The 27,908-nt window shown below is 44.4% G+C and overlaps 1 protein-coding gene across 2 annotated transcripts in view; it reads right to left on the bottom strand.

Moving 5' to 3' along the window:
• Positions 1 to 817: 817 nt before the first annotated feature.
• VPS53 (VPS53 subunit of GARP complex) overlaps positions 818 to 27,908 on the bottom strand; it is a 139,422-nt gene continuing 112,331 nt past the window's right edge. For both annotated transcript variants that reach the window (XM_028109024.2, XM_028109025.2), the window contains 4 exons: positions 23,253 to 23,322; positions 7,315 to 7,452; positions 5,692 to 5,796; positions 818 to 5,185 (listed from right to left, as the gene is read on the bottom strand). In XM_028109024.2, coding sequence (XP_027964825.1) covers positions 5,015 to 5,185; positions 5,692 to 5,796; positions 7,315 to 7,452; positions 23,253 to 23,322 — 484 coding nt within the window. In that variant the 3' untranslated portion in view covers positions 818 to 5,014. The remainder of the gene's footprint in view (positions 5,186 to 5,691; positions 5,797 to 7,314; positions 7,453 to 23,252; positions 23,323 to 27,908) is intronic.

The raw sequence follows: 27,908 nt of genomic DNA, 5'->3' as shown, positions 1-27,908 counted from the left end.
TCCTTTTTACAGACCCTGGATACTAAGGGTCAGAGGACCAAAGACTCATCCGATGTCAAAGTACCAGAACCAGACCTGGAGACTAGGTCCTCTGTGGAAGTTTCCAGTGTTGGGCTGCTTGTGTTTCAAATGGACACCTTCTTCCCATCCTGCTGCTCTCCGGGGGTCTCCCACGGCTGGTTGTGTAGGTGAGCAGGAAGAGAACCAGGCAGGTGAACCGGCCTGCCCTGCCCTTCTGGAGGGTTATAAGGAAAGGTTTCTTTTTTCATCAGCTTGATCTCTGGGCACCCTGTTGAAGTGGGGAGCTGGTGAAAATAATGGAAACTAGGTAATGATCTCCAAGCCAACTGAATGAAGGGCTGCAACAGATTTTCCACTGCTGAAAGAAACACCAGACTTCCCAAGAAGTTCACTGCAAAATGCCCACCCAGTTATTAAGGAAACAGGATTAACTTACTGTGTACAGGAGAGAACTCCTTTGCAGTCACATGGAAAAGCAGGCTATGACTGGAACAGCACGGTGGAGAAGGGAAAGTCAACAGGATAGAAATTCAGGGCACAGGAAGGGTTCCAAATTGGAAGCAGCACACTTTATACATATTTATAGAGGGTGTCCGCACAGCCCGGACATGCTAGGACCCTGCCGACGAGCAGGGCTGTCTTCAGGCATTGCTCCCTTTGGCTGTCAGGGAAGGGCCCCGTCTTGGGCAGGGGGCAGGGGAAACGCTGCGGGGGGCCCACGGCTTATGGGCTTCCTGATTCTTTCCTATGGTCCGTTCTGTTTTCTGTCAACAGTGAGGAAATACACCCTAGCAAATGACATTCAGTAATGCTTTAATTAACTGTAGTACTTCATGCTCCAATATGCACCGAGAAATCACTTCCAGATGGGGGAAATGAAAGATATTTACACAAAAAACAGTCCCTTTATTTTAAGGAAATTGATATCTCCCAAAGGTATAGAACTTTGAGGGTCTGAGAGACTATCTCTTTTGATAAATACTAGAATGAGACTGGAAATTTGGATTTGTAACACGGACTCTTTCTGCACTCCAGCTTTTCGTGTGGCCATGTTTCCAAGGCTATTGTTTAAGTGGCCCAATGCAGTTCTAATGATTTTATTTTTAGAAATCTGACTTGGAGTAGATCAGAAGTGTGAAACCCCTGCTTTCACCATCAGCAAGCTAGTTATTTTGGAGATTTCTCTTCCTAGGGAGAGGAATTACATTTTCAGCTGTGGCCTTAGCATTCCACAAACAGGGGGGACTAGATTTCCTTGTGCAACAGCAATCCAGGATGGGCCGGGGTAATAGTTCCCCTCAGGCAGCAGCCGCCCCTGCTTGCTCGCCCCCGTCCACCCGTAACTGTCACCCTGGTCTTTGGCAGTCTGCTCTCAGTCCGTTTGATCAGCACCGAAGAGCCATCCTAGGCATGAGAGACCAGGCATCTTTCTCTGGGGGGCAGGAAAAGTCCTAGGTACTAGTTCTTTGTTTTTTTTTTTTTTTTTTAAAGATTTTATTTATGTATCAGAGAGAGACAGAGGCAGGCAGAGGGAGAAGCAGGCTCCTTGCTGAGCAAGGAGTCCGATGTGGGACTCGATCCCAGGACCCTGGGATCATGACCTGAGCCGAAGGCAGACGCTTAACTGACTGAGCCACCCAGGCATCCCTAGTTCTTTGTTCTTTAAGAGAGGGAGGAGTGGTGACAGTTTCAATTCCAGAACTGAACTTGGATTTCAATTGAACTCTGTCCATTGTGGTTCCTGTCTCACTGTTATGATCCAAACGGAACTTTCTCCAGACTGGGCACCTCTAAGCCAGCTATCAGGAAGTCTGTCCGTAGGAAGAACAGCAGATCTTTATCAATCATAAATTATTAATATTTATTTTAACCACATAAAGTGTCTTCAAAGTTTTTTTTTTTTTTTTTAAAGAGAGAAAGCGGGGGGAGGAATGGGTACAATATCTAATTTAGCTGAACAACAGTGTTGTTCGTTACAGTTTTTACCAGTGAGTCCTCCTTCATGTTATTTTGAAGTGACAGTAATAGAACAAATCTCTGTTTGGGGCTTCGTTGTCAAAACTTAATTCTAGTCTGTATGGGGACAGCACAATTCTGGCATGATCCCTATCATCAACACAAGCTTAAAATTAAAGCTGTTGGATATTAGCAATGAATCTTTACCATGTTGGTACCAGCTCAATTGTATAGGAATTATACTCGCTTAGAGAGCCAGGAAAAATACACATTTATGAAAATGTGCTACAGGAACACTGTGATAAAGCAAATTTCTCTCTATTGCAGGTTTTTAACAAAGGGGTAAACATTAGAATTACTTCTATGCCTGGCCCCACTCCAGACATACGGATTCAGAATCTCCAGACAACTATACGTGTAAAAAGGCCCCAGGGGATTCTGATGCGTTCCCCGCCCCCCACCTCCGTCGAGAAACGTGCTCTGTCTTTAAAGGAGGCATACACAGCATTCAGACCCCATCAATGAGACATTTAACATAACTCCTACTGACATCTGTTAGCTCCTTGGAGATTCCTGACAATGTAATAAATCAAGAAAGCAACTTCCCTGGCTGTGACCACCAACTGGGAGAAAACAGTGGCTTGACATCTCAATGCGTTACGGAGATGTCCAGAAAACGACTCCCCAGGAATGAACCAAGAAGAGAAGTGTGCATCTATAAACACTGAGAGGGACAAGAACCAGGTGGAGTCCACTGGCTTCCCCGGCTCCCCAGGTTGACGACGGCTGGCCCAAATGGTTGTGCCGTTTGCAGATGGGCCCATCGGCCCTTCTTTCAAGAGCAGGAAGAGAGGTTAACCTCCATTAGTGCGGGCGGTAGGACGTCACCGGAGTGAGACGGCAGCTGTCCCGGCAAAGTGAAGTCTTGCCAGCTGCTCAGCCCGCATGCTTGCCCAATCCCCTCCCCACCCTATCTGCCTTTTCCTTATTTAGCAAGCTTTTCCTGAGAGCTCAGCCAAGGGCCGCACTTTCTTCTCAGCGCTGTTGAGTTTGAGATGCTCAGTATGTCAGAGTCACACGGACAAGCAAGAGGAGCCTGGAAGCTGAGGAAGAAACGGGGCTCAGGATCAAAGCTGGGGCCTATGGACAGAGTCTGGGAAGAGGTTAAAGGAGAGGGAAGGGGATTGGAGAACAAAAAGGGGGGAAATCATCAGTTCCTGGTCTGATTTTCAGACCTTAAAGTGTCCTCCTGTGTGGCTATCACAACTTGTATGGATTTTCAGGAAACTTCCTCTATCCTGAAAACTCATTTCTTTTTATTTTTATTTTATTTTTATTTTTTTTTAAAGATTTTATTTATTTATTTGAGAGAGAGAGAATGAGAGATAGCACGAGAGGGAAGAGGGTCAGAGGGAGCAGCAGACTCCCCGCTGAGCAGGGAGCCCGATGCAGGACTCGATCTCAGGACTCCAGGATCACGACCTGAGCCGAAGGCAGTTGCTTAACCAACTGAGCCACCCAGGCGCCCCTGAAAACCCATTTCTGAGTGCTATTTGATATCCCAATTTTATCCCCAGGCCTGTTATGTGCCTTCTCTGTAAAGAGCTCCTCCTTCCTCCTCAGCTCTCTCCCCACCTGGCCAGCAACTTGTTCCAAATTCCCGAAGAATGCCCACACCAACAGTGGGCCCCCCCCGAGGCTGTGGGCACGGTGAGCTGGGGTTCGGGGTCCCTGTGAACCTGGCAAATCAGGGCAGCTACCTGATAACGCTGCCCATTCTTGCACTGCAGGACCATGTGAGGACTGAGGCAGTTCTAGGAGGTTCTCTTCTGCCAAGCTGTGCTGGCTGCGTGCCAGTGGGCAGGACGGGCCGGCCAGGGTCAGGGGTGGGGGTGTGTTCTGGGCTGGGCCAGGCTCTGAGCATGTGTTTAAGGTCAACATTCTGTTCCCAAGGTAGCCATAGCCCTGGGTTCTTTCCCGTTAGTAATAAAGTCATATGTCATTCTGGCACTTCACATCACCTTTGTTGTTTCAGATCATTCTGGAAAGTAATTTGGGCTTGAAAATAAATGGGCAGGAAGGGGATTAGAGGGCCCAGGCCTCCTGCACTGTCCCACAGCTTCATCTGAGGAGAAAGCCTAGGACAATCTTTCTAGGAAAACATCTTAGTTTCTCTTCACAGAAGGCAATCCCTCCTCTAGAAGTCAGGAGCAGGGTGGGAATAAAGAAATGGAGAAAATAATCTGCTTACATCATGCACTGAGTGTGCAGATATGGGTCTACCCCCACCCCCAAGCAAGGAGCCCCATGGCACAGAGGACACCTGCTTCCAAGGCCTAGCACACACAATCTTCCTGGGTGAGAGATACAGTGGGAATTTCTCCTTGGATGTATACAGAGGACTGTGGGTTAGGGAGAAACGGGAAGAATGCACTGGCCCAGTCATGACAATACGTACGAGGAAATGGATCTACAAGGAAGAGTGCTCCTGCCTCCACTGCCTTCATAAGGCAAGGCCAATGTCCTCCACCTGTCATTTGCCAACTCGGGCCCCAGAGCCAAGCCCATGGAGCAGGGAGGACAAATCTTAGGGCCTGGCTGCAGAGGTAACCTCAAACAGCAGCAGATGGAAGGGGGGAGATCCAGGGTTTCTCACCCAAGTTGCCTGCACAGGCACGGGAGATGGGGCCACATGCCGGGCGATGTGACTGCAGAGGTGAGGCAGCGAGGCCAGTAACAACTGGACGGGTGGAACACAAATGGACTGCAGGGCCCTTTCGCCCACGACTGCCTCTGCTGCAGGAATCCGGGACCAACTAAGGAGGCTTTTCATCACCCTGCCCTTGCTTGGCTTCTTGATCAGGACGCGAATCAAGACAGGTCATGGGGAAGACTCATGAACAACCCAAATGTCCCAGGAAGTTTCAAGACTGATGATCTGAAAGTCAGGGGGAGCACAGGAGAGGTGGGGGGGGCTTCCAGGCAATGGGGTGCTGAGGGTCACGGGTCAGGGGAGAAAAGTGCCCTCTGTAAGCTCCTACAGTCTCTTTTTAATCAGTTTCTCTAGCTTGCGGATACGAGATGATTCCTGTTCTGGTGTCGGAGCCAGTAGGGACAGTGAGCTGGAGCCTTCTGGCCCTGAAGGCGGGGCAGGTAGCCTCTGGCGCAACAGTTCCAGCATGCTGCTCTGCTCGCTTCTCTTCAGCCCCTGAGGTTGAAAGACAAAGGAGGATAATCATGAAATCTGGCCCCAGAAAGACCTGAGGGGAAAGTGTAGCAGCTGGTTGTGAGAACTGCATAATTACTCTAGGCTGAGGACGAACACTTTCTTCAGGGGAGTTACCAGCCCTGCCCGGTAGTAGCCTGGGAGAAAAGCAGAGGGAGGAAAAACAGATAAAAGGAAAGGAGAGAAAGAAGGGGTCGAGAGAGAAGGGACAGCGTGGGGAAGGGTACTAGTCCTCTCCACTGCACTCCTTCTTCCCCCAGCCTCCTGGTTCTTGAAGGGGCATGGAGGTACCAGCAGCATCAGGAAGTTATTTTGCCTGGGATCCTACTCCTCAGAAGACTTCTTAGAATCTGGTTTGCAGCATGGGGTCAGGCATATGCACTTTGAGAAAGCTCCCCAGGAGCCCATATCCCCCCCCCCCCCCCGTTAAGAACCACTGAGTGTGACAAAGGTGTGCAAGTGTGGACCAAACAAGGCACTGAACTAACCTTCATGTCCAGTATCTTCTGGAAGGTTTCTGTGTTGCAGTCCGTAAGGAGTTTGATATAGTTGTCAACAAACACCACCAATGGTTCGTGAGGGGCCATCACTACCTACCAGGGTAGAGAGACAGGAGTGGGCCTGCAGGAAAAGTCATGACTGCAAGGCAGGTGATCATTTTTCCCTACTTGCAAGCTGACCACGAAACGGATTCTGCAAGATTTCATTAAGCAATAGCAACCCTAAGCTCAGAAATGTCCCCATGGCCTATTTCATCTCAAAATTCAATGAGAGCCATGTTTCTTAAATTTGCTAAAGCATAAATACCACCTGGATTGCTTTTTAAGTAACAGATTTCTATGTCCCCCTCCTGGAGATTTTAACTCAGAAGGCTCGGGGTGGGTCCCATACCAGAACCATTTGTGAAACACCTTGTTGGAGAGTCTTACTGTTTGGAGACAGGGGTTCATGATACCTGCTCCTTCTGTCCCGAGGCACCTTTATCCCTGAGGGATGGGTTGCAAAAGCCATAGATCTAAGTGGATTTTCCCAAGGACAAAAATCCCAAAGCTGCCTCACTCTTCAAGAATTAAAATCTGAACTTCATTTAACTACATCGTTTAAACTGCCGATTAATACACAAATGGCATTGCGATCCTCAAATTCATTCCTATTTGGTTTTGGAATGCAGTGTCTGATTTTCTTCTTGAAGCAGACTGGTTTTGTTTTGAACTCCTGAGAATGGACCACAGAGGGGCAAAGAAGGAGTAGTTCACTCAGAAATTCCTTGCAGACAGCTTCCAAGCTGCACGCTCTCCTCCCCGGTGAGGAAGAGAGCTGTGGGGAGAATCGGATTAGGCTGCTTCCAAGTTCCTCAGGCCGGACCCTCACCTGGTCCCGTGGATGTCTCAGGTCCCATAGCTACTTTTCACTCCTGCCATCATTTGAGCCATTCTGTTTGGGAGACAGACCTGACGAGCCTGCAGGCCGTGCACTTTTAGGAACATTTCATGACATTTCCATTTGTTCTCCAGCCTTCTCCCCTCCCTCAAGAGGCCCCCCCCCACCCCCTTCTCAAGGGCAGGTGAAAATCAGATGCAGGTGCTCAAGGCTTCAGACATTTTCAACATCATCACCCACATATAATAATTTGTTAAATGGGGCTTTAGAAAGCCCATTTGTTGATTAGATTCAATTACTGCAACATCTGTTTGGAGTTCCTGGAAAGCTGCAGAGTATAGAAAGCTGAAGAGGTTTATGTGGAAGGGAGTAACTGATACCTGGGCTGGAAATTCCTGCTGAGAAGCAAAGAGATTCTTGACTGAGACACTGATTCACCGCGACAACCCACCTAATTTCCAATCTTGGCCAAATCCCACTACAAGAGAATCTCTTTGCAAAGAAAAATTCATTTGTCAGAAAGAATTACTGATCCCCTGAGTAACTGTCCATTGACTTTCAACAATATCTGATGAGGCCAAAATCTAGTCCAGTCAGAGAATGTGGACAATCCTTTGGGACTGACGGACACAGGCCCTGATCGATACTTTCCAAAACCAGTACTACTTGGAATAAGTCATCAGATAACCAGCCCCTTTTAACAGAAACCCTGAGGAAGATACAAGCCCCACCTTGAGTATCATTTCCGCCCGAGTCATGCCTTTCACAACAATCTTAGTGTAACTGGCAGGTGCTTTCCTCACCACCTGTGAGCCAATGGAAGGTAGATCGAGCAGGACCATCTTCAAGGAATGGGTGTCCAGCAACAGCTGTGGAAATGAAGCAGAATATTACTAACCACTTCAAAGGGACACAATGCTTAGTATACCTATGCCAATTAATACCATTTTCCCGATTTAAAATGTAATACATGGGAGAGAATTTGGAAAATAAACACAAATATGAAAGAAAAAACATTCATTACAACTCCTACTGTCCAGGGAAAAACACGGAAGACATAGCTAAATGTGGTCCAGTCCTCTGAAAGTTGGTAAGAGAGTAGATCTTCAATGTTCTCACCACAAAATAGAAATGGTAATTATGTGATAGGATGGAGGTGTTAACTAATGCTGTGGTGGAAATCATTTTGCAATATATAAATGTATCAAATCAACACACTGTACTTTTAGACTTACACAGTGTTATATGTCAATTGTATCTCAATAAAGCTAGAAAAAAGATGTGGTATAATTCCTGCCAGTCTATGTGTGTGTATACAAAACTAAACTAGAAGGGCCCCTGGGTGGCTCAGTCAGTTAAGCATCTGACTCTTGATCTCAGCTCAGGTCTTTATCTCAGGGCCATGACTTCAAGCCCTGTGTTGGGCTCCATGCTGGGCATGGAGCCTACTTTAAAAAATAAAATAAAATAAAATAAAATAATAAAAAAAAACCCCACTAAGTTAGAATCATAGTATATATACAGTTTTATAACCTGGTTTTCCCAGATAATATATGAAGTTTTTTGTATTTTATTTTCCCATCTTGGCAGTCTTTTTTTTTTTTTAAAGATTTTATTTATTTCTTTGACAGAGAGAGACACAGCGAGAGCGGGAACACAAGCAGGGGGAGTGGGAGAGGGAGAAGCAGGCTTCCCACTGAGCAGGGAGCCCGAGGCGGGGCTCGATCCCAGGACCCTGGGATCATGACCTGGAGCTGAATGCAGACGCTTAACGACTGAGCCACCCAGGCGCCCCATCCATCTTGGCAGTCTTAAAAACTATTTTTTTTAAAGATTTATTTATTTATTTGAGAGAGCGAGAATGAGAGAGAGCACATGAGAGGGGGATGGGTCAGAGGGAGAAGCAGGCTCCTTGCTGAGCAGGGAGCCCGATGCGGGACTCGATCCTAGAACTCCGGGATCATGACCTGAGCTGAAGGCAGTCGCTTAACCAACTGAGCCACCCAGGCGCCCTTAAAAACTATTTTTAATGGCTATACATACTCTATGGTGTGTGTGTACAAAACTTTATTTATTTTAAGATTTTATTTATTTTAGAGACAGAGAATGAGCATGGGGAGGCGCAGAGACAGGGACAAGTAGACTGCACTGAGCATAGAGCCCGAGGGAGGGCTTGATCCCATGACCTTGAGATCACTACCCGAGCTGAAATCAAGAGCTGGACACAACTGAGTCACCCAGGCACCCCTAGATTTTTACTACTATAAATAATGAATGCTGTGGCAAACAACTTTGCACATACTAATTCTAGGTCTATCAAAGGCATTTCCTCAGGAGAGTCTTTGGGACAGACCAAAGGATAAGGACATTGGAAGGTTTTTGATACGTATCTCGAACTGCTTTTCAGATGGAGTGTGCACCTATTCACGTATCTGCCAGAAGTGCAGGCTACACCCTCATCAGCACTGAAAACTGTCATAAAAATCTTGCTTATTCAACAGGCAAAAGATGGTAACTTGGCATTGGTGTGTGTGTGTGTGTGTGTGTGTGTGTGTATATATATAGAGAGAGAGAGAGAGATCATAATTTTCTTCTTTAAAGCAAGCTCTATGCCCAATATGGAGCTTGGACTCAAGATTCTGAGCTCAAGAATTGCACACTTCACTGACTGAGCCAGCCAGATGCCCCAGTATTGCTGTATTTTTTGGATGTTAGTGAGGATGTAGAAGATGAAACCAAATTTAAACATCAGTATCTTGGTAACAATCTGCCTTTTCCTTCCTTCGTTCCTTTGTTCCTTCCTTCCGTTCTCTGGATGCCAATTATTTGGAAGGATATTAACCTTCCTGATTGACCACCAACTGCCAGGAAAGATGCTAGGGATGTTTCATCTCATTTAATCTTTACAAGAGCCTGCCCCATAGGTATTTATTGTTCCCATTTTATAGATGACAAAATCAAAGTTCTAGAGGTTAAATAACTTGCTGAAAGTATGTCACACGATGGATAGGGGTTAGATGTATCTCACATGATGGACAGGTGTTGGATGATGAGGTGGACAGGATGCTGGATCTCCATTTCCTGCTGCCCTGAGCCGTGCTATGGAACAGTGTTGGCTTAGAGTTCACACTGTTTCCTGCTGATTCCACACGTACCGCTAAGCAGCTGCGCTGTTGGCAAGCAGGTGGCAGGGAAATGGCTGAAGCCTCTGAGGGCATATACACTCTGGCCTGGTCTGGCAGCTTAAGAGAAGAGAATAAATACCCACCAAAGGTGGCAGTGGGGTGACAGACCACTGCTCTGATGGTGAATCTTTTTTTTTTTTAACATTTTTAAAAGATTCTATTTATTTGACAGAGAGAGAGCACAAGCAGGGGGAGCGGCAGGCAGAGGGAGAGGGAGAAGCAGGCTCCCCGCTGAGCAGGGAGCCCAACGCGGGGCTCAATCCCAGGACCCCGGGATCATGACCTGAGCTGAAGGCAGACGCTTAACCGACTGAGCCACCCCAGCGTCCCGCACTCTGCTGGTGAATCAATCTTATGTTTAGGACAAGGCCTGCTTTTTCTGCCACTGCCGCTCCTCTCAGAAAGCCTTTCATAACTATACAGAGCAGGGACGGAATGGGAGCCCTTAGGGCCTAGGATGCTGCTTTCCCATCCCCCTGTGTTTTGCTATGGACAGGAGAATAACCAACTAAAGGTAAGATAAACTCATTAATGAGAGACACCATTGACTTAATGGTCATGTGATTATAATTTTGACAGTAGTATAAAAGTTTGGAGAAGACATCTATGTTTTACTTGGAATTACTTAGTAGAAATATTGCTCTCAAAAAACGGTGAGGTGTTGACAAACGGATTCTAAAGTTTATATGCAGAAGCAAAAGACCCAGACTAGTCAACACATTATTGAAGGAGGAGAACAAAGTGGGAGGAGTGACACTACCTTACTTCAGGATTTATTATCAAGCTTCAGTAATGAAGACGGTGTAGTGTCGGTGAAGAACAGACAAACAGATCAATGAAGCAGAATACACAAATACAGCCGACTGATCTTTCACAAAGGAGCAAAAGCAATACAGTGGAGCAAAGACCGTCTTTTCAACAAATTGTGCTGGAACAACTGGACATCCATGTGCAAAGAAAATGAACCTAGAGAAGGACCTTCCACCCTTCACAAAAATTCAGAATGGATCACCGACCTAACTGTAAAACACAAAACTAGAAAACTCCTAGAAGATAACATAGGAGAAAACCTAGATGACCTTGGGTATGGTGATGATTGTTTATACACATAACACCAAGGACATGATCCATGAAAGAAGTCAGTGATAAGCTGGACTTCATTAAAATGAAAAACTTCTGCTCTGCAAAAGACAGTATCAAGGGAATGAGAAGACAAGCCACAGACTGGTAAAAAACATTTTTTGCAAAAGACATATGTGATAAGGGACTGTTATATAAAATATATAAAGAACTCTTAAAACTCAACAATAAGAAAACAACCCAACTTAAAAAATGGGCAAGGGGCACCTAAGTGGCTTAGATGGTTAAGCATCTGCCTTCGGTTCAAGTCATTATCTCCAGGTCCTGGGATCCGGCCTGCATTGGGCTCCCTGCTCAGCGGGGAGCCTGCTTCTCCCTCTGCCTCTCCCCTCTGCTGGTGCTCTCGCCCTCTCTTGCAAATGAATATATAAGAAAATCTTAAAATAAATAAATAAATAAATAAATTAATTAATTAAAAAAAAAGGGCCAAAGACCTTATAGACACCTCACAAAAGAAGATACACAGATGGCAAATAAGCATTTGTAAATATGCTCCACATTATCTGTCACCAGGGAAATGCAAATTAAACCAACAAGATACCACTACACATCTATTAGAATGGCCAAAATCCAGAACACTGACAACACCAAATGCTGATGAGGATGTGGAGCAACAGGAACTCTCACTCGTTGGTGGGAATGCAAAATGGCACAGCCACTTTGGAAAATAGTTTGGTGGTTTCTTACAAAACCAAACATACTTTACCAAACAACCCAGTAATAGTGTTCCTACGTTGTTTACCTAAAGGAGTTGAAAACATATGTCCACACAAAAACGTATACACAGATGTTTCTAACAGGTTTATTCATAACTGCCAAAACTTGGAAGCGACCAAGAGGTCCTTTAGTAGCTGAATAAACTGTGGTAATCCAGACAATGGAATATTATTCAGTGCTAAGCAGAAATGAGCTATAAAGCCATGAAAAGACATGGAGGAACTTTAAATGCATACTACTAAGTGAAAGAAGCCAATCTGAAAAGGCTATATACTATATGATTACAACTATGTGACATTCTAGAAAAGGCAAAACTATGGAAAAAGTACAGAGATCAGTGGTGGCCATGAATTGGGGGTGGTGGATGGGATGGATAGGTGGAGTGCAGAGGATTTTTAGAGCAGTGAAACTACTCTGTATGATACCATAATGATGGATACATGTCATGATACACTTTTCTGAACCCATAGAATGTAACACCAAGAGTGAACCATAATGTAAACTACAGACTCTGAGTGATGATGATGTGTCAGTGTAGGTTCAGCAATTGGAACAAACGTACCAATCTGGTACAGGATATTGATAATGGATGAGAGGCTATGCTTCTGTGGGGGCAGGGAGGCATTTGGGAACTCTCTGTACCTGCCCCTCAGTTTTGTTGTGGGCCTTAAACTGCCCTAAAAAACATAAAGCCTTAATTAAAAAAAAACTGGTGAGTAAGCTACACTAAGGAAAGAATAATTCCATGTAGTAGTGTGGCTCGTTAAACCTCTGTCAGTCATTCCACCTAGGACATTTTTAACTCTTCTTGGTTTCCAGAGATGAAAATTCTGATTCTCCTACTATCTGTTTTTTGAAAAGGCCACGGGTTTAGAGAGTAAAGTACCTAAGCATGCACAGGAGAGATGATAGACTGCCTGAGGCCTATACGAGGAGCCCAGCATCAGAACACTTCTCAGAGCCCACTAGAAATGATCACTGCTTTTGCTCAGAGGGAACCCAATACATGCCTCTAAAGAATAAGCATGCTAAATTCCAGGTAGATTAAAAACACAGATATGAACAGAAAAACTTTAAGAAGAAAACAAAGATATTACTTATAGGTAGAGGAGAATGTGAAACAGGAGAGATTGAAAAATCTATTACCTTAAAATGAGGCTATTATCAAAAGGTACATAAACAAAGGAAAGACACAAACCAGAAAAGGGTATCTGCAGTACTGGCAAAGGAGTAATATTCAGAATACATAAAGATTCCTACAAAGCGGGGCCCCTGGGTGGCTCAGATGGTTAAGCGTCTGCCTTCGGCTCAGGTCATGATCCCAGGGTCCTGGGATCGAGTCCCGCATTGGGCTCCCTGCTCCTTGGGAGCCTGCTTCTCCCTCTGCTTCTCTCTCTCTCTCTCTCTCCCTCTGTCTCTCATGAATAAATAAATAAAATCTTTAAAAAAAAAAAAGATTCCTACAAAGCAACAACAACAAAAAAGATCAGCAACCCCAATAGCAATAGTAACACCAACAGTGGGGCAAAGATTTGAACAGGCAATTCACAAAAGCAGAAACTCAAGTGCTCACGAGGCATCTGATATGATACTTGACATTATTAGTAATCCAGTGAATGCAAATTAAAAACACAATTTTATACTGTTTCATAATCATCAGAGAGGCAAAAGTAAAAAGACTGATAATACCAAATGTTGGCATGCATGTAGTGCAATGAAATTCACACTTGTGGTAAGAGTACAAGTTAAAGCACTTCGGGGGTAATTCAGTAATGTTTTCCTACCTGGGGATGTGCATAACCCATAACACAGCCCTCACACTTATATCCTTTAGAGAAATTCTTGCCCATGTGAAAAATGTTCCCTGCATCCACTGTTTGTAAAAGCAAAAGACTGGAAACAATCTAAATGTCCATCAACAGCTGAATGGATGAATGAATGGTGGCATATTCATGCAATGGAATAGGATACTGAAGTTAAAATGAATGAATTCAAACAACATACATCAACATGGATACATCTCAAAAAACTATGTCAGGCAAAAAAGGCAAGTCGGGAAAGGATATGTATAGTGCCATTTATATGCAGTTTTAAAATGCAAACAAAATCACATATAATTTGAGAATATATGCAGATGCAACATACCAAAATACACATGGGAATGATAAAAATCAAAATCAGAATAATGGTTACCTCTGGGCCTGGAGGGAGGGAAATGGCAGCGCAGGGTACACAGGGGGCTTCAGTAACAACTGTAATGATTTAATTTAAAAAATCTAAAGAAAATGTGGTAACATGTTAAGATTTGACCGAGCTGGGGCGCCTGGGTGGCTCAGATGGTTAAGCATCTGCCTTCGGCTCGGGTCATGGTCCCAGGGTCCTGGGATCAAAGCCCCACATCGGGCTCCCTGCTCAGCGGGAAGCCTGCTTCTCCCTCTGCCTCTGCCTCTCTCCCTGCTCATGCTCTCTCTCTCTCTCTGTATCTCTGTGTCTCAGATGAATAAATAAAATCTTAAAAAAAAAAAAAAAGGTTTGACCGAGCTAAGTGTTAAGCCAGTATTCTTGACATTAGTTTCTATACTTTTGTTAACTGGGAAATCTTTCTCTCTCTCTCTTTTTAAAAATATTTTATTTATTTATTTGACAGACAGAGACACAGCGAGAGAGGGAACACAAGCAGGGGGAGTGGGAGAGGGAGAAGCAGGCTTCCCGCTGAGCAGGGAGCGCGATGCGGGGCTCGATCCCAGGACCCTAGGATCATGACCTGAGCCGAAGGCAGACGCTTAACAACTGAGCCACCCAGGTGCCCCCTCTCTTTTTTAATATGTCATTTGATGCCTGATAAGGATTTAACTTTATCTTCAAGCAGCAAATTTTCGGAACCTTGTCAAAATCAAAGCCATGTCTTTGCATTATTTGTTGGTGGGAAAAGATGATTATGTTTTAAAACATATGGGGATACTTCCTACTTTTTCTATTTTCCCACTTCCCAGAGACATATTATATGCATAAATAATTGTATAGTCTTAAGTGACAGGAAGAGTTTTGAATGAACTTGACATAATTCTTTGGGTCTCCCGTATCTTGAGAGATAGGACATTTTCAGTCCCTGGCCAGTCACAATAAAATTCCGTTCTCACCAGACAGCTGAACAGATGGAAACCTTGGTCTCAGGTTTTACAAAAAGCAATGAGGTCAGAAAAGGCAAAAGCCAGTCTGACAGCCTTTGCAGCTATCTGTGGGAAGTGCAGGTGAAGGCTCCACTTATGGAAATCTGCTGGTTTTCATCTTTGGAAATAGCTAATAGTTCATCTCCTTAGGCATGAAGCATTGGGCAAGAGGTGGTCATCAGCCGAATTTGTTTGAGCCTCAGAGAAAACTTTTGGGGTGGTATGGTTCCTGTTGTTCGTGTGCTGCTGGGGTGCAGGGCTGGCCAGCCTGTGTCTGTGGGAGGTCATCACCCAGACGTGGAAAGTTTGAGGGTTCATTTCTTTTTTTTTTTTTTTTAAGATTTATTTAAGAGAGAGAAAGAGTGCAAGAGAGCGTGAGTGAGAAAGCACACGAGCATGAGTGGGGGAGGGCCAGAAGGAGAAGGAGAGCATCTCAGACTCCCCCTTGAGCACGGAGCCCAACGTGGGGCTTGATCTCATGACCCTGAGAGATATGACCTGAGCTGAAATCATGAGTGGGATGCTTAACTGACTGATTCACCCAGGCACCCCTGGAGGGTTTTCTTTCTTTTTTTTTTTTTAAGGTTTTATTTATTTATTTGACAGAGAGAGAGAGAGAGAGAGAGAGAGACAGAGAGAGAGAGCACGAGCAGGCAGAGCGGCAGGCAGAGGGCGAAGCAGGCTGCCCGCTGAGCAGGGAGTCCAGGACCCTGGGGTCATGACCTGAGCCCAAGGCAGTTGCTCAACCAACTGAGCCACCCAGGCGCCCCAGGAGGGTTCATTTCTTAAAAAGCCTCCTATAGGGGCGCCTGGGTGGCTCAGCTAGTTAAGCGTCTGACTCTTGATTTTGGCTCAGGTCATGATCTCAGGGTTGTGAGACGGAGCCATGTGTCAGGCTCCATGCTGGGTGTGAAGCCTGCTTAAGATTCTCTCTTCCTCTGCCTCTCTCCTGACCCTTCCTTCCTCTCTTAAAAAAAAAAAAAAAGAGCCTCCTACAAATCTTGGGGGGCAACATGACCATCACTAGTGGCGAAAACACAGAAGATAAAGGCACATTCTTAGAAGGTATTTATTATTTATTTTTTTTAGAAGGTATTTATTTATTTAGTAAAGATTTATCATTTTAGAGACAGAGGGCATGAGTGAGCAGGAGGGGCAGAGGGAGAGAGAGAATCCTGAAGCAGACTCCCCGCCGAGCATGGAGCCTGACGTGGGACTCCATCCCAGGACCCTGAAATCATGACCTGAGCTGGAATCGAGAGTTGGCTGCCCAACCAACTGAGCCACCCAGGCGCCCCTATTTTTCACCTTTAGAGCTTTCACTCACCTGGAATTTTTTTTTTGAGATACAATTCATATATAATATTTACCCTTTTAAAGTATAACTCAGGTTTTTTTTTTTTTTTTAGTATATTCACAAGGTTGTGCAACCATAACCGCCACCTAGTCCCAAGACATGTCATCACTCCATGAAGAAACCCCAGACCCTTTGCAATCGCATCCTGTTCTCTCCTCGCCCCTTGCCCTCACCAACCATGAATCTACTTTCTTTTAGATTTGCCTGTTCTGGAAATCTCGTGTAAATGGAATCATACAACATGTGGCCTCTTATCTCTGGCTTCTTCCACTTAGTGTAATGTTTCCAAGGTTCATCTATGTTGTAGCATGAGTAAGGACTCCGTTCCTGTTTATGGCTGAATAATACTCCCTTGTGAGATTATACCACATTCACTTCTCCATTCATCAGCTGATACACATTTGAGTTGTTTCCACTTTTTGGCTGTTATGAATAATGCTGCTATGAACACCTGTGCACACGTTTTCATGTGAACATACGTTTCCATTCTTTTGGATATGTATCTAGGAGTGAAACTGCTGGGTCCTATGGTAACTCCATGTTTCACTTTTCGAGAAACTGCCGAGGTGCTTCCCACAATTTCGGCATTTTACATTCTCACCAGTGGAGGAGAGTTCCAATCTCCATGTCCTTGCTGGAACTGATTTTTGTATATGGTGTGGGGTAAAGGTCAAGATTAATTTTTTCCCCCATTTGGATATTCAACTAGCACTATTTATTGAGAAGACCATCCCTTCCCAATGGAATTACAGTACCACTAGGTCATAAATCAAGTGTCTATGTATGTGTGGGTCTATTTCTGAACTGGATTCTGTTCTGTTTGCCTGCTGCCAGTACCACACAGCCCTAATTAAGACAGCATTAAAGTAAGTCTTGATATCTGGAGATGTAAGTCCTCCGACTCTGTTCTTTTTTTATTTTTTTTTTAAAGATTTTATTTATTTATTCATGAGAGACAGAGAGAGAGAGAGGCAGAGGGAGAAGCAGGCTCCCAAGGAGCAGGGAGCCCGATGCGGGACTCGATCCCAGGACCCTGGGATCATGACCTGAGCCGAAGGCAGACGCTTAACCATCTGAGCCACCCAGGCGCCCCTGTTCTTTTTTTAAAAGATTATTTTAGGTATTCTTAAGTCTTTTGCATTTCTACCTAACTTTTAGAATCGGCTTATCAACTTACACCCACACTTGCACACACCCTCCAACCCAACCCTGTTGGTTTACTGTATCAATTTTGGAAGAACTGACATCTTCTTAATATTGAGTCTTTTAATCTATGAACTTGAGCTACCCTGCCATTTTAATGTTTCTTAATATTGTGTTGTTTTCTGTGTAGAAGACTTGAAAATTTTTTGACAGATTCATTCCTGGGTTGTTTCCTGATGCTACTATATATGGTTTTATTTAAATTTTTCATTTCAAATTGTTTGTTGCTGGGATATAAAAATATGAAAAATAATTTTAATACTGACCTTATATTCTACAACTCTGCTAAATTTGTATTCTGATAGTTTACCTGTAGATTTTTGGGGATACTGTCATTCATAATCATATTCTCTGTGAAAAATGACAGTTTTACTTCTTTCTTTTTAATCTGTACCTATCTTTTATTTAAGAATTAATTTCCTTTTTGTCTTGTTGTTCTGAACAACAGAACTTCAAGGGCAATATAGGAGAGAAATGGCTAGAGAGCAAAGGTGGTAGCAGACATGCTTGTCTTATTCCTAGTGTGAAGAGAAAATCTTTCTATAATTGACCATTAAGCATGTTTATTGTAATGTTTTTTTCATTAACTGATGCCTTGATTTCCCAAGCTTGCTTGGTCCTCCCATCTCCAGGGCCACCTCCTGCTGATGGTTGTAAACTCCTCTGGGGTGTGGCTGTGTCGGTGGGGTCTGTCTCCTTGCTGTGTGGCACAACGGGAGGACCCTTTTGACTGAGTGGTAGAAGAAGCTTCAAGCTCTCAGTGGGAAGGATGATCTCATAGAAATCAAGGTGGGCCACAGCTTAATGAGACAGAGAAAAGTGAGTGATTGGATAGGTAAGAGATTCAAAAAGCTCTTTAGAAAGAGAAAAGTTCTGTGCAAAAGGGAGAAAGCTTCACGACTGGGACAGTAGCACATGCACACAAAAATTGGAAGAAGAAAGTTCAGTTTTTCTGAACATAAGCTCTTTTCTTTCAATTTTTTTTAATTAAAAAAAATTTTAAGTAGGCTCCACACCCAGCACGAAGCACAACATGGGGTTTGAACTCATGACCCTGAGGTTAAGACCTGAGCCAAGATCAAGAGTTGGACACTTAAATGACTGAGCCACCCAGGTGCCCCTGAACATTAGTTCTACAATCAGAAAATCTAGAAGGAAGCTAGATTAATTTCAGGAAGCATGGGGTTTTTTGTCAGTTCTCAAAATAAAATTTTATTTTGGATTACTCATGAGTAGGGTAACACCAGTGTTATTTTTCTGGTAAATTTTGTTATTATGGAGAAGTTGAAACATATATGAAGTACACAGAATAGTATAATGACTCTGTATGTACCTGCCATGCAGCTGCTACCACCAAAGACATTGTCATTCTCATCACACCGCATCTATCCCTCTAATCCAGCGGCTCTCACCGGGAGTGGTTTGGCTACACCCTCACTCGTGCTCGGATGTTTGGCAATATCTGGAGACATCTTCCCTTGTCAAAATCGGGAGGGTGTTGCTGGCAGCTAGTGGGTAGTGGTGAGGGGCGCTGGTAAAAATCCCACAATGCACAGGACAGCCCCACAGTGAAAGGTTCCCTGGCCTGAAATGTCAACAGTGCAGAGGGTGGGAAACTCTGCTGTCAGTGCTCTGTAGCCCTCAATTTTTTTGAGGTAAAATGTACATATATTGGAATGTATGATTCTGAATTGTATAATTCTGACAAATTCGTTTAGCCTTGTAATGCACACCCTCTCCTAAGTTTCTGTATAAAAACTTTATCAGATGCAACCACCTTACTTCTATTCCTACTTTGCTGAGGTGGTGGTGTTTTTTAAATCTATCGCTTATGGGTATTACATTGTTATTGATCCACTTGCTTTTTTTTAAAGGAGGGCTTAAAAACACCCTACCACACTTTGGAGATTTACTGAGAACTGTGCCCAAGAATAACCATCCTATTTTCTCATTTTTCCAACTGCCATTATGCACATACTACCTGATTCTCTTTTTCCTTTTCCTTGGTCTTTGGGCTTAAAAGAAAAAAATCTAAATTTTGCTTTAAATATTTTTTCCAGATGGTTTTGAATTATGTGAATTTTTAAAAAGTCAATATGGTCAAAATGTAGTGTGTGTGTATATATATATATACATATGATGGAATATTATTCAGCTGTAAGAAGGAAGGAAATTTTGAAACATGGATAAACCCTGAAGACATGCTAAGTGAAATAAGCCAGACACAAAAGGACAGGTATTGTATGATTCTACTTAGATGAGGTATGTAGAGCAGCCATATTCACAGGGACAGGAAGCAGAATGGTGGCTGTCAGGACGGAAGTTACTGTTTAATGGGAATGAAGTTTCAGTTTAAGAAGATGACAAAGTGTGGAGGTGGATGGTTGCACAACAGTAGTACTTAATACTAGTGCACACTTAAAAATGGTTAAAATGATCAACTTTATGTTATGTGTTTTACCACAATAAAAACGAGGTCAATATGTATATAAAGATAACATAAAGGAAAAGAAAATAACTTCACAGGCGATACACTGCTCAAAACATTTCAAACTCCGTAATATGATAGGCCTAGAAGGCGCGTGTGAGAGTCTGATTCAGTGCTCTTATTTAAACATGAGAAAACTGAGCCTAGAGCGGGGAAGCAACGGCTCGTGATCACAGGGACCATTAACAGCAGAGTAAGGACTGGACCTTAAGTCTCAGGGTCCTTTTTCCCATACCAAATTGTGGGCTTCCTCTATGGTAAGTTTGTGCAAATGGATTCTTTTTCTACTGACTGCTCAGTCACAGATACCATTGCCATAAGACTAATTAATGACCCTGCAAATCCTGTAAGATTCTCTGAAAGATCACTATCTAGGAAGAAGCATTACAAATATAGGCATGGTTCAGTTCCATGTGCCCTTGCAATTGCTCAAGAGGACTCTGGGGCCCACAGATAAATAATTCACTTTATGTAGTAATCAGGAAGAGAATAAAGAACAGGAAAATGTCTCCTTTTCTATTTTCGGCACAAGTATTGAAGATAATCTAAATTTAGGATCTAGTGCCTTTGTGGCAAAGCAAAGGCAGCTGAGATTAGGCTAAATTTTAGCTTTCAATTCCACAGCTTTTGTGAACGCTTGGATTAGAATTGCTAGGAGACCTGAGTCAGAATCTGTTGCAGTCTTTATTAACTACCTGATTCTTATGGTTCTGCTGCCTGAGTAAACCACGCCTCCAGCTATAGGACTGCTTATTTCTCAGCCCAGATTCTCGGGGCAAGCGTGGACCTGGCTACACCTGAACTTCATGTGGGAATCCATCAGGGGTCACCTTGCCCTTCAGTTCTCAGCCGTGCCCTCTTCCGGGCTGGGCTCCCTTATCACCCACTCCCATTTGCCTTGTGAACAAAGTAAAATCCCAGCTTCACAGATGGTTTTCTCATCCACATCTCAAAGCAGAAGTTAATACTGGCCAAACTGCTATTTTTCGGAAGATATGGGCTTCGACTCCAAGCTGATTATTTTAACATTCTTTTGAAGAAGAGAAAATCTGAGGAACATAGATATGATATTGGATTTATGTGACAATATGAAAATATCATGGTTATCAGACACTAAATCAGCTAGTATGGCCCAGGCAAAGCTGCAAACTCATGAAAACATGTTCCCAACGAGCCAACTTTATGTTCCAGTGGCTTCATCAAGTCTAGAGAGAATGTTAGTAACTCATAACACTAAAGCTTCTCTTAGATACACAGATCATTACTCCACATCCTCTCTGATTATACACAACAGTGAGGTGGACAGAATGAACTCCCAGTGAACAGGTACTGATGAAACTGGAGACATGCTGAGGCATTATTCTGCTGTCTCCAATGGAGAGAATTAGTTCTATGCTTATGACCTTGAAGAGTCGAGAATTTCAAAACACTGAAACTCTACAGTCAGTGTCTGTCTGAATCCATGCAACCTCCCAGGAAGCTTTCTGAGACAATACTTTTGACTCTGGCTTTTAAAGCTGGTCAGCCAGATAGCCTGCAGCAAGTAGCAAGCAGATGTCATTACCAGGTGAGGCGGGTACTGAAAGCAGAAACAAAGGCACATTCTTGGTCTGAGAAAGCGAAAATTAGGAAGAGCTGGAATCTGCTAGGGGCTTACATGTGCCTGTATCAAGCACTTGATGTGCATGGTCTTGTTCAATCCTCACAACTGCCCTGTAAGGTGGGACCACGTCATCCCCATTTTCCAGATGAGGACACGAACGTGCTGGGAGGTTTGTCGAAGGACAAGCAGTTGCTGTGTTGCAGAGAGAGGATTCAGCTGCAGACCGTCTTGATTCTGCACCCCAGGATCTTCATGCTCACACCATACTGCTTTTTCATAAGCTAGAAAGGTGATGGCCTTACAAAAAGAGTATAAAAACTTTTTGTGTAAGTACAAAAGGAGTATAAAAAGAGTATAAAAAAAAAGAGTGCACATATCAGATTCAAGAGATTCCTCATGTTCACAGCTATTACATCTCCGGCTTTGATACTTCACGAGAGATCCATGATGCACCAGGGCACATGCCAGCTCGCCGTCTTCCAGGGACATGACTCGGGTCGGCAATGCTGAGGGCCCAGGGTGAGGGCAAGTCACTGAGCTGGGAAACAGCTGAGCCTCTACCAAGTCAACTAACTTGGTGGAAGAGCAGGACTTACGGAAATGTCTTGAATTATATAATCTTACTTAAAAATGTTGTTGGGAGTTCTTTCAAATATAAAATGTAACTGAAACAGGTTAAATGTTGCTACACAGAAGTCTAGAGAGGATTTATTTTAATGAATATATGAGAATCATTTATGATCAGTACATGAATAGCCTGTATCTGAATAGGTGTTTGTCAAGAATTAGGGGCTGAATTATTGTTTTTGTTTCTAAAGTAGCTTAAACTGTTCTCCAAATTCAAGCTGCTCAAATTTCAGACAGTCTGGACAGGTGGTGGCTGAAAAGAGGTGACTCCGCTGCAGCATGTAACTCAACTCATCAGTGCTGAGGTGACACAACCGGTGAGGAGATGTCTTGAAGCACAGAATTCAAGTGAACAGAGTGGGGTTAATCAAGGAAGGCTCCTTGGGTGAGGTGAACAGCGTCTCAGTACCAAAAGCAGAAGCCTTTCTTTGCTTGCTCCTCTGAAGTGGTGTCTGCCCAACCATTACAGGATCCAAAATAATCAAAGCGTTTGAGGCTCTCTCTGCCTGGACCTTCCACTCCTACTTCTTCTCAAGCACCAGCTCTCGGAGGAACCTTTGCGGGGTGTCCAATCTAAAGCCATTACTCCCTCATGCTCCTAAGATATTCTTTCACAGAACCTAGTTTTATACCCTTTAGCATGCTCAAGGTAAAATTATCTTCTCATTTATTTGTTAACTCACATCTTATCTGTCTCTTTTTACTAGGCTGTGAGCACCACGAAGGAAAGAACTTTTCTGTTTTGTTCACTGCGGTACGCCTGTGCCTAGCACAACACCCAGGTATGTAGTAGGTGCTCAACAAAAATGTTTTTTTTTTTCTAAAGATTTTATTTATTTATTTGACAGAGAGAGACACAGCGAGAGAGGGAACACAAGTAGGGGGAGTGGGAGAGGGAGAAGCAGGCTTCCCGCGGAGCAGGGAGCCCGATGTGGGGATCGATCCCAGGACCCTGGGACCATGACCTGAGCCGAAGGCAGACGCTTAACGACTGAGCCACCCAGGTCCCCCAAAAATGGTTTAAATAAGTGGATGAATTAGGCTGCCAGGTCATCCTTCTGTCCCCAAACAGGGGAAATCAGCAATTTTATTTCTCCAGAGTAAATCCCTACTAGAAAGATTTGTGTTTGACCTACAACAAAAGCCATAAGAAAAAGGCTCTATAACGATTCTTCTCACCTGTTCTGCTCCCACCATGCTAATTGGCTTGCACTTGAAGAGGTGGGTGATGAACTTGGGAATGAAGGAGCTGTGAATAAAAAAAAAAAAGGGACAAATTAGGCTTATTTTCTCTCTTTTTTAAGATTTTACTTATTTTAGAGAAAGCATGCGCAAGTGAGGGTGAGGAGAAGAAGGAGAGGGACAAGCAGCCTCCATGCTGAGCACAGAGCTTGACGTGGGGCTTGATCTCATGACCCTGAGAGCATGACCTGAGCCGAAATCAAGAGTCAGATGCTTAACAGACTGAGCCACCCAGGTGCCCCAGGCCTATTCTCTTTTTGGTAAAGAACTGCAGAAACTTTTTTTTTTTTTAAGATTTATTTATTCATGAGAGAGAGAGTGAGAGAGAGGCAGAGGGAGCCCGATGTGGGGCTCGATCCCAGGACTGCAGAATCATGACCTGAGCCGAAGGCAGACACTTAACCAACTGAGCCACCCAGGTGCCCCAGAAACTTTTTTAAAGGTCCTACTTCCTTCTACAAGAAAACAGAAATCAAAGTAGATGCTACTGTGGCCTCCCAGCATTCACTGCCTTCTGTTTCTTTCCAGCCCAAACCCTGGTTTTATTTAGGTATATGTGGTTTTAGAATGCTGGGGAAAAGCTGATCCCTCCTAAACTGCAGAGGTGAATTCTAATTAGCCTCAACCAGTCAGAACATGGCATTCCCTTGTTAACTGTTGCTGATCCTGAGGTGGGGACATGATCTAAGCCAGCCAATCAGACCAGAGGAATGGACTTCATTGCATGGCTGGGGGAAGTCTTTCTCTCCTTCTTCAGGGTATTCTTATGTTTGGACAGAACACCTAGAGCCATTTTGCCACCATTCTAAGGATGAAGCCAGACCCAAGGAGAGCAGGGGAGAGTAAGGAACTTGGGTCCTTAGTGACATTGCTGAACCATTGAATCAACCATCTTTGGATGTGTCCTACCTCTGACCTTCTGGTTATATGAAATACAAAGTTCATCTTATGTTTAAGTGAGTTTAAGTCACGGCTTCTATTACTAGCAGCTGAAAACACCCTAACAGACAAGATAGTGAGATAGTTATAGGGTGTTAAATGCAAAGATAGAAAATAATTGCAAAGGGAGTAACTCTCAGAATAAGGGAAAAAATATATGATCTCTGAAAAATTTACTGGGGACTGAAGGGCAAGCTGGTTTGGGGAAAGGGAGAAGGAATTTTAATAGGGCAGGAGGGCTTTTTAGAAAAAACTGCAGGGCTTGAGTAGGGAAAGCTGTTATACAGGTGCAGAATGGAAGGTGTGGGGATGAGAAATGCCTATAACCAAGGCCAGACCCAGGGTGGACTGACCAGGAGAACATAGGGCCCATGACCAAGGAAGGAGCGATAATAAAACAGGGTGTGGAGGTCAAGAAAAAGGCTGGCTAGCTCCCTCCTCTCCCACTCTGCAAAAGCTGCTCTCAGGGCCATGACTCCCCCTCTCCGATCTCTCTACACATCTGTGCCTGCTCAAAAACCCAACGGATTACTGGCCACCTCACTGGAATGGCACTGGCACCTCAATTCCAGCATATCCAGGACTCAGCCCCACCCTGGAGCCCAGGCCCAGTGGACCCGAGCTCATCTACCCAGTCATGCAAGCCAGAAACCATGAGTTCCTTGAGACTGCTCCCTCAGCCGTCCACCCCAATATCACTCAGTTCTCAGCCCTTCGCCTGCACTCCCTTCCTCGGTCTCCCGACCATGCCTACCACTGCTGCCCTTACCCTTCTCACTTGAGCTCTTTCAATTCTTTCCTAACTGGTCTTGTGGCCTTCAGCCTCATCTTTGCTAACCATCAGCTGCTGAAGGGATTTGTTGCAGATGCAAACATGCCCAAGACCCTTCCCTGATTAAAATTCTTGTAATGGCTGCAGACAAGGCCTTCCCTGAGTGTCTTGATTCTGTCCCTAGCCTTATCGTGCTGAGCTGTGGCACCCTATGCTTGATTCTGCAGGCTACTTAATGCCTCTGTGCCTTTGCTTACACTGCTCTGTGCCCAGAAGGCCCTTCCCTGTGGCCTTGTGGGGTCAGTACACACACATCTCTTGCACCCTGCTCAAGGATCTCTCTCATTTTTTTTTTTTTAAGATCTTATTTATTTGAGAGAGAGAGAATGAGAGAGAGATAGCCTGAGAGGGGGGAGGGTCAGAGGGAGAAGCAGACTCCCTGCCGAGCAGGCAGCCCGATGTGGGACTTGATCCCAGGATTCCAGGATCATGACCTGAGCCGAAGGCAGTCACTTAACCAACTGAGCCACCCAGGCGCCCGGATCTCTCTCCTTATGAAGCCTTTCCTCATTCACCTGCACCATGCTCTACGTAGAGCCCACAGACCTCTAGCCTAGCATATAACCCTCTTTACTATACTTATTTGCTTACATGTTTATTTCCCTCCACCTGACTGTAAGGCAAATGAAAACAGGGACCATATCTACTAAGCCAAAGCACTTAATTCTGTGTCTGGGACATAGCAGGTACTCAAATGGCTGCATGCTGAGTAAATAATAAATAATAACAAATTAAAATGGTAGCAGCTACCACTTTTTGAATGTCAGCCTGGTACCAGCACTTTACCAGAAGTTTACACATTTTATCCTCTAAACCACTATTAAGAGATTTGTCTTATTGTCCCTGTTATTGAATGGAAGAGAACCAGCTTAGTGGATGAGGGAAGCTGCTTATGGTTCAAATAGTAGTCTTTTCATTTTTTTAAGATTTACTTATTTATTTGAGAGGGGGGAGGGGCAGAGGAAGTGGCTCAATCACACAACCCTGAGATCATGACCTGAGTTGCAACCAAGAGTTGGATGCTCAACTGACTAAGCGTCCCTCAAATAGCAGTTTTAATTGAGGGGTGATCTGGATGTCTAAAGAGGAAAGACTGCTGTTGCTTCAGAGACCAAATGGAGGCAAAAGGAAACATGTATGGCTTTGCACTGATGAAATAAGAAAGGAAGTTAAAGAGAAAGGAACATAAACTCCAGAGATCAGATCTAGGGGGAGGTTTGCTGATCAGGAGGGAGAAGAGGGACCATGCAGAAGGGATTCTTCAGGGCTCGAAACCAGAGTCAGGCCAAACAAGTGACGTGAGACTGAATTCATGACTAATTGCAATGGTACACACAGTGTATAACCTACGTTACTTCTCTCTAGAGTAGGCTTTGGTTGTACCCTGGAATCGGCTCTATGTGCTAGTCTGCAAGAGTGGGTGAGGAAAATATAGGGACGAGAAACATGTCACGGGGAGGGCGAGGGGAGAAGTCCCGGCAATGTGATGGGGAGCTCATGGGGAGCGGCCAGGGCTGCCCCAGCCACGTGGGGTGGTGGTGGCTCTTGCTCTTGCCGGGGAAGGATCCTCCTACAGCGCTACCTCTGAGATTTCTACTCTTGGCTGGGATTTTACAAGGAGGAGAGGGTACCATGGATTAGATCAGAAAACCACTTTTTCTATCGGCAGTTAAACTTTTCCAGATGTGAGAGATGGGCATCCTATTCCTAGCTCATCCAAAATGAGCTTAGTAATAAAATTAAAGGGCTCCGAGAGAATGTGAGGCTGATGCTGGGACTAGCTAAGCAAATGGACCCTTTACTCACTTTAATGTTAGCTCAGTCAGACCCCTGTGCAACCACACCAGAGATTTTTGGCCATAGTAAAATTTTACAGAGACATGGTTTCTACCGAGGGTATGGGAGTGTCACAATGTGATTTATCAGCAACGCCTTTAACACACACCGATGAGCACTCGGAGAGTGAAGGGAACGTCAACTCCCGGTTCATCTGCTATATTGCAAACATTAACGCCTCCCTGGAGAGTCCACTCGATCCTTTTTTGACAAACTAGAAACTGAAGCTAATGCCACAAGCCCCTCCGTTAATTGTTGTTCCTTAGGGATTTATTTATGAGGGAGAGAGAGAGCCTTAATTGAATACAAACCGGGAGAGATTTGGGGAAGACAGAAACTTGGAGCCCTAAATCCCCCCTTGGGACTTGGATGAGACAACCTAAATACAGTAGCTTGGAAGAGGCTGACCTTCCTGAAGCCCTTCCTTGAGCTGTGTGTGCCAAAACGCTTGTTTGCTCGTTGGTCAGAGGAGGCACTGACCCTCTACATTGCCTGGCCTCAGGGGAAACGGTGCTACAGCCAGATGCTGACTGGCAAAGGACCAAACCATTTATTTCCCTACTTCCAAATGTCAAGCCAGAAATGGCCACACACGAGGACGTAGCAGGAAGACATGCAATGCAAGAGTTCACTTCATGTCCTTTGGCAATGGGACCCCCGGACTTGCTCTGACCAGTTTCTAAGTTTCTAGTACCTTCCCTGGACTCAAGGATGTCCAGAGGCAGATAAATTCTGGCAGCCCCAGTAATGAGTACTATGGGGAAGGAGAAAGAGAAGGCTTAAAAGAAACAGAAATGAGGGTTCTTACCCTAAAAAAGCTTGTAATGTAGTAGTTGGAGTGACAAAATATATACATGAAATCACTGAAAAATAATTTTAATTATCCAAACCTGTGGGGAGGCAGGGGCACTGTTATGTTCACATAATTCAAAGAAACAGTTTTCCCAACTCATTTCTGAGTTTGTCTTCATGCTGTTACTGTTGCT

This window comes from Eumetopias jubatus, unplaced genomic scaffold, assembly GCF_037043125.1.
Source record: "Eumetopias jubatus isolate StellerSeaLion01/CBP00866 unplaced genomic scaffold, mEumJub1_p1.0 scaffold_10, whole genome shotgun sequence".
Lineage (NCBI taxonomy): Eukaryota > Metazoa > Chordata > Mammalia > Carnivora > Otariidae > Eumetopias > Eumetopias jubatus.
Note: the sequence above shows the minus strand (reverse complement) of the source record. Positions and strands in the feature narration are given on the sequence as shown.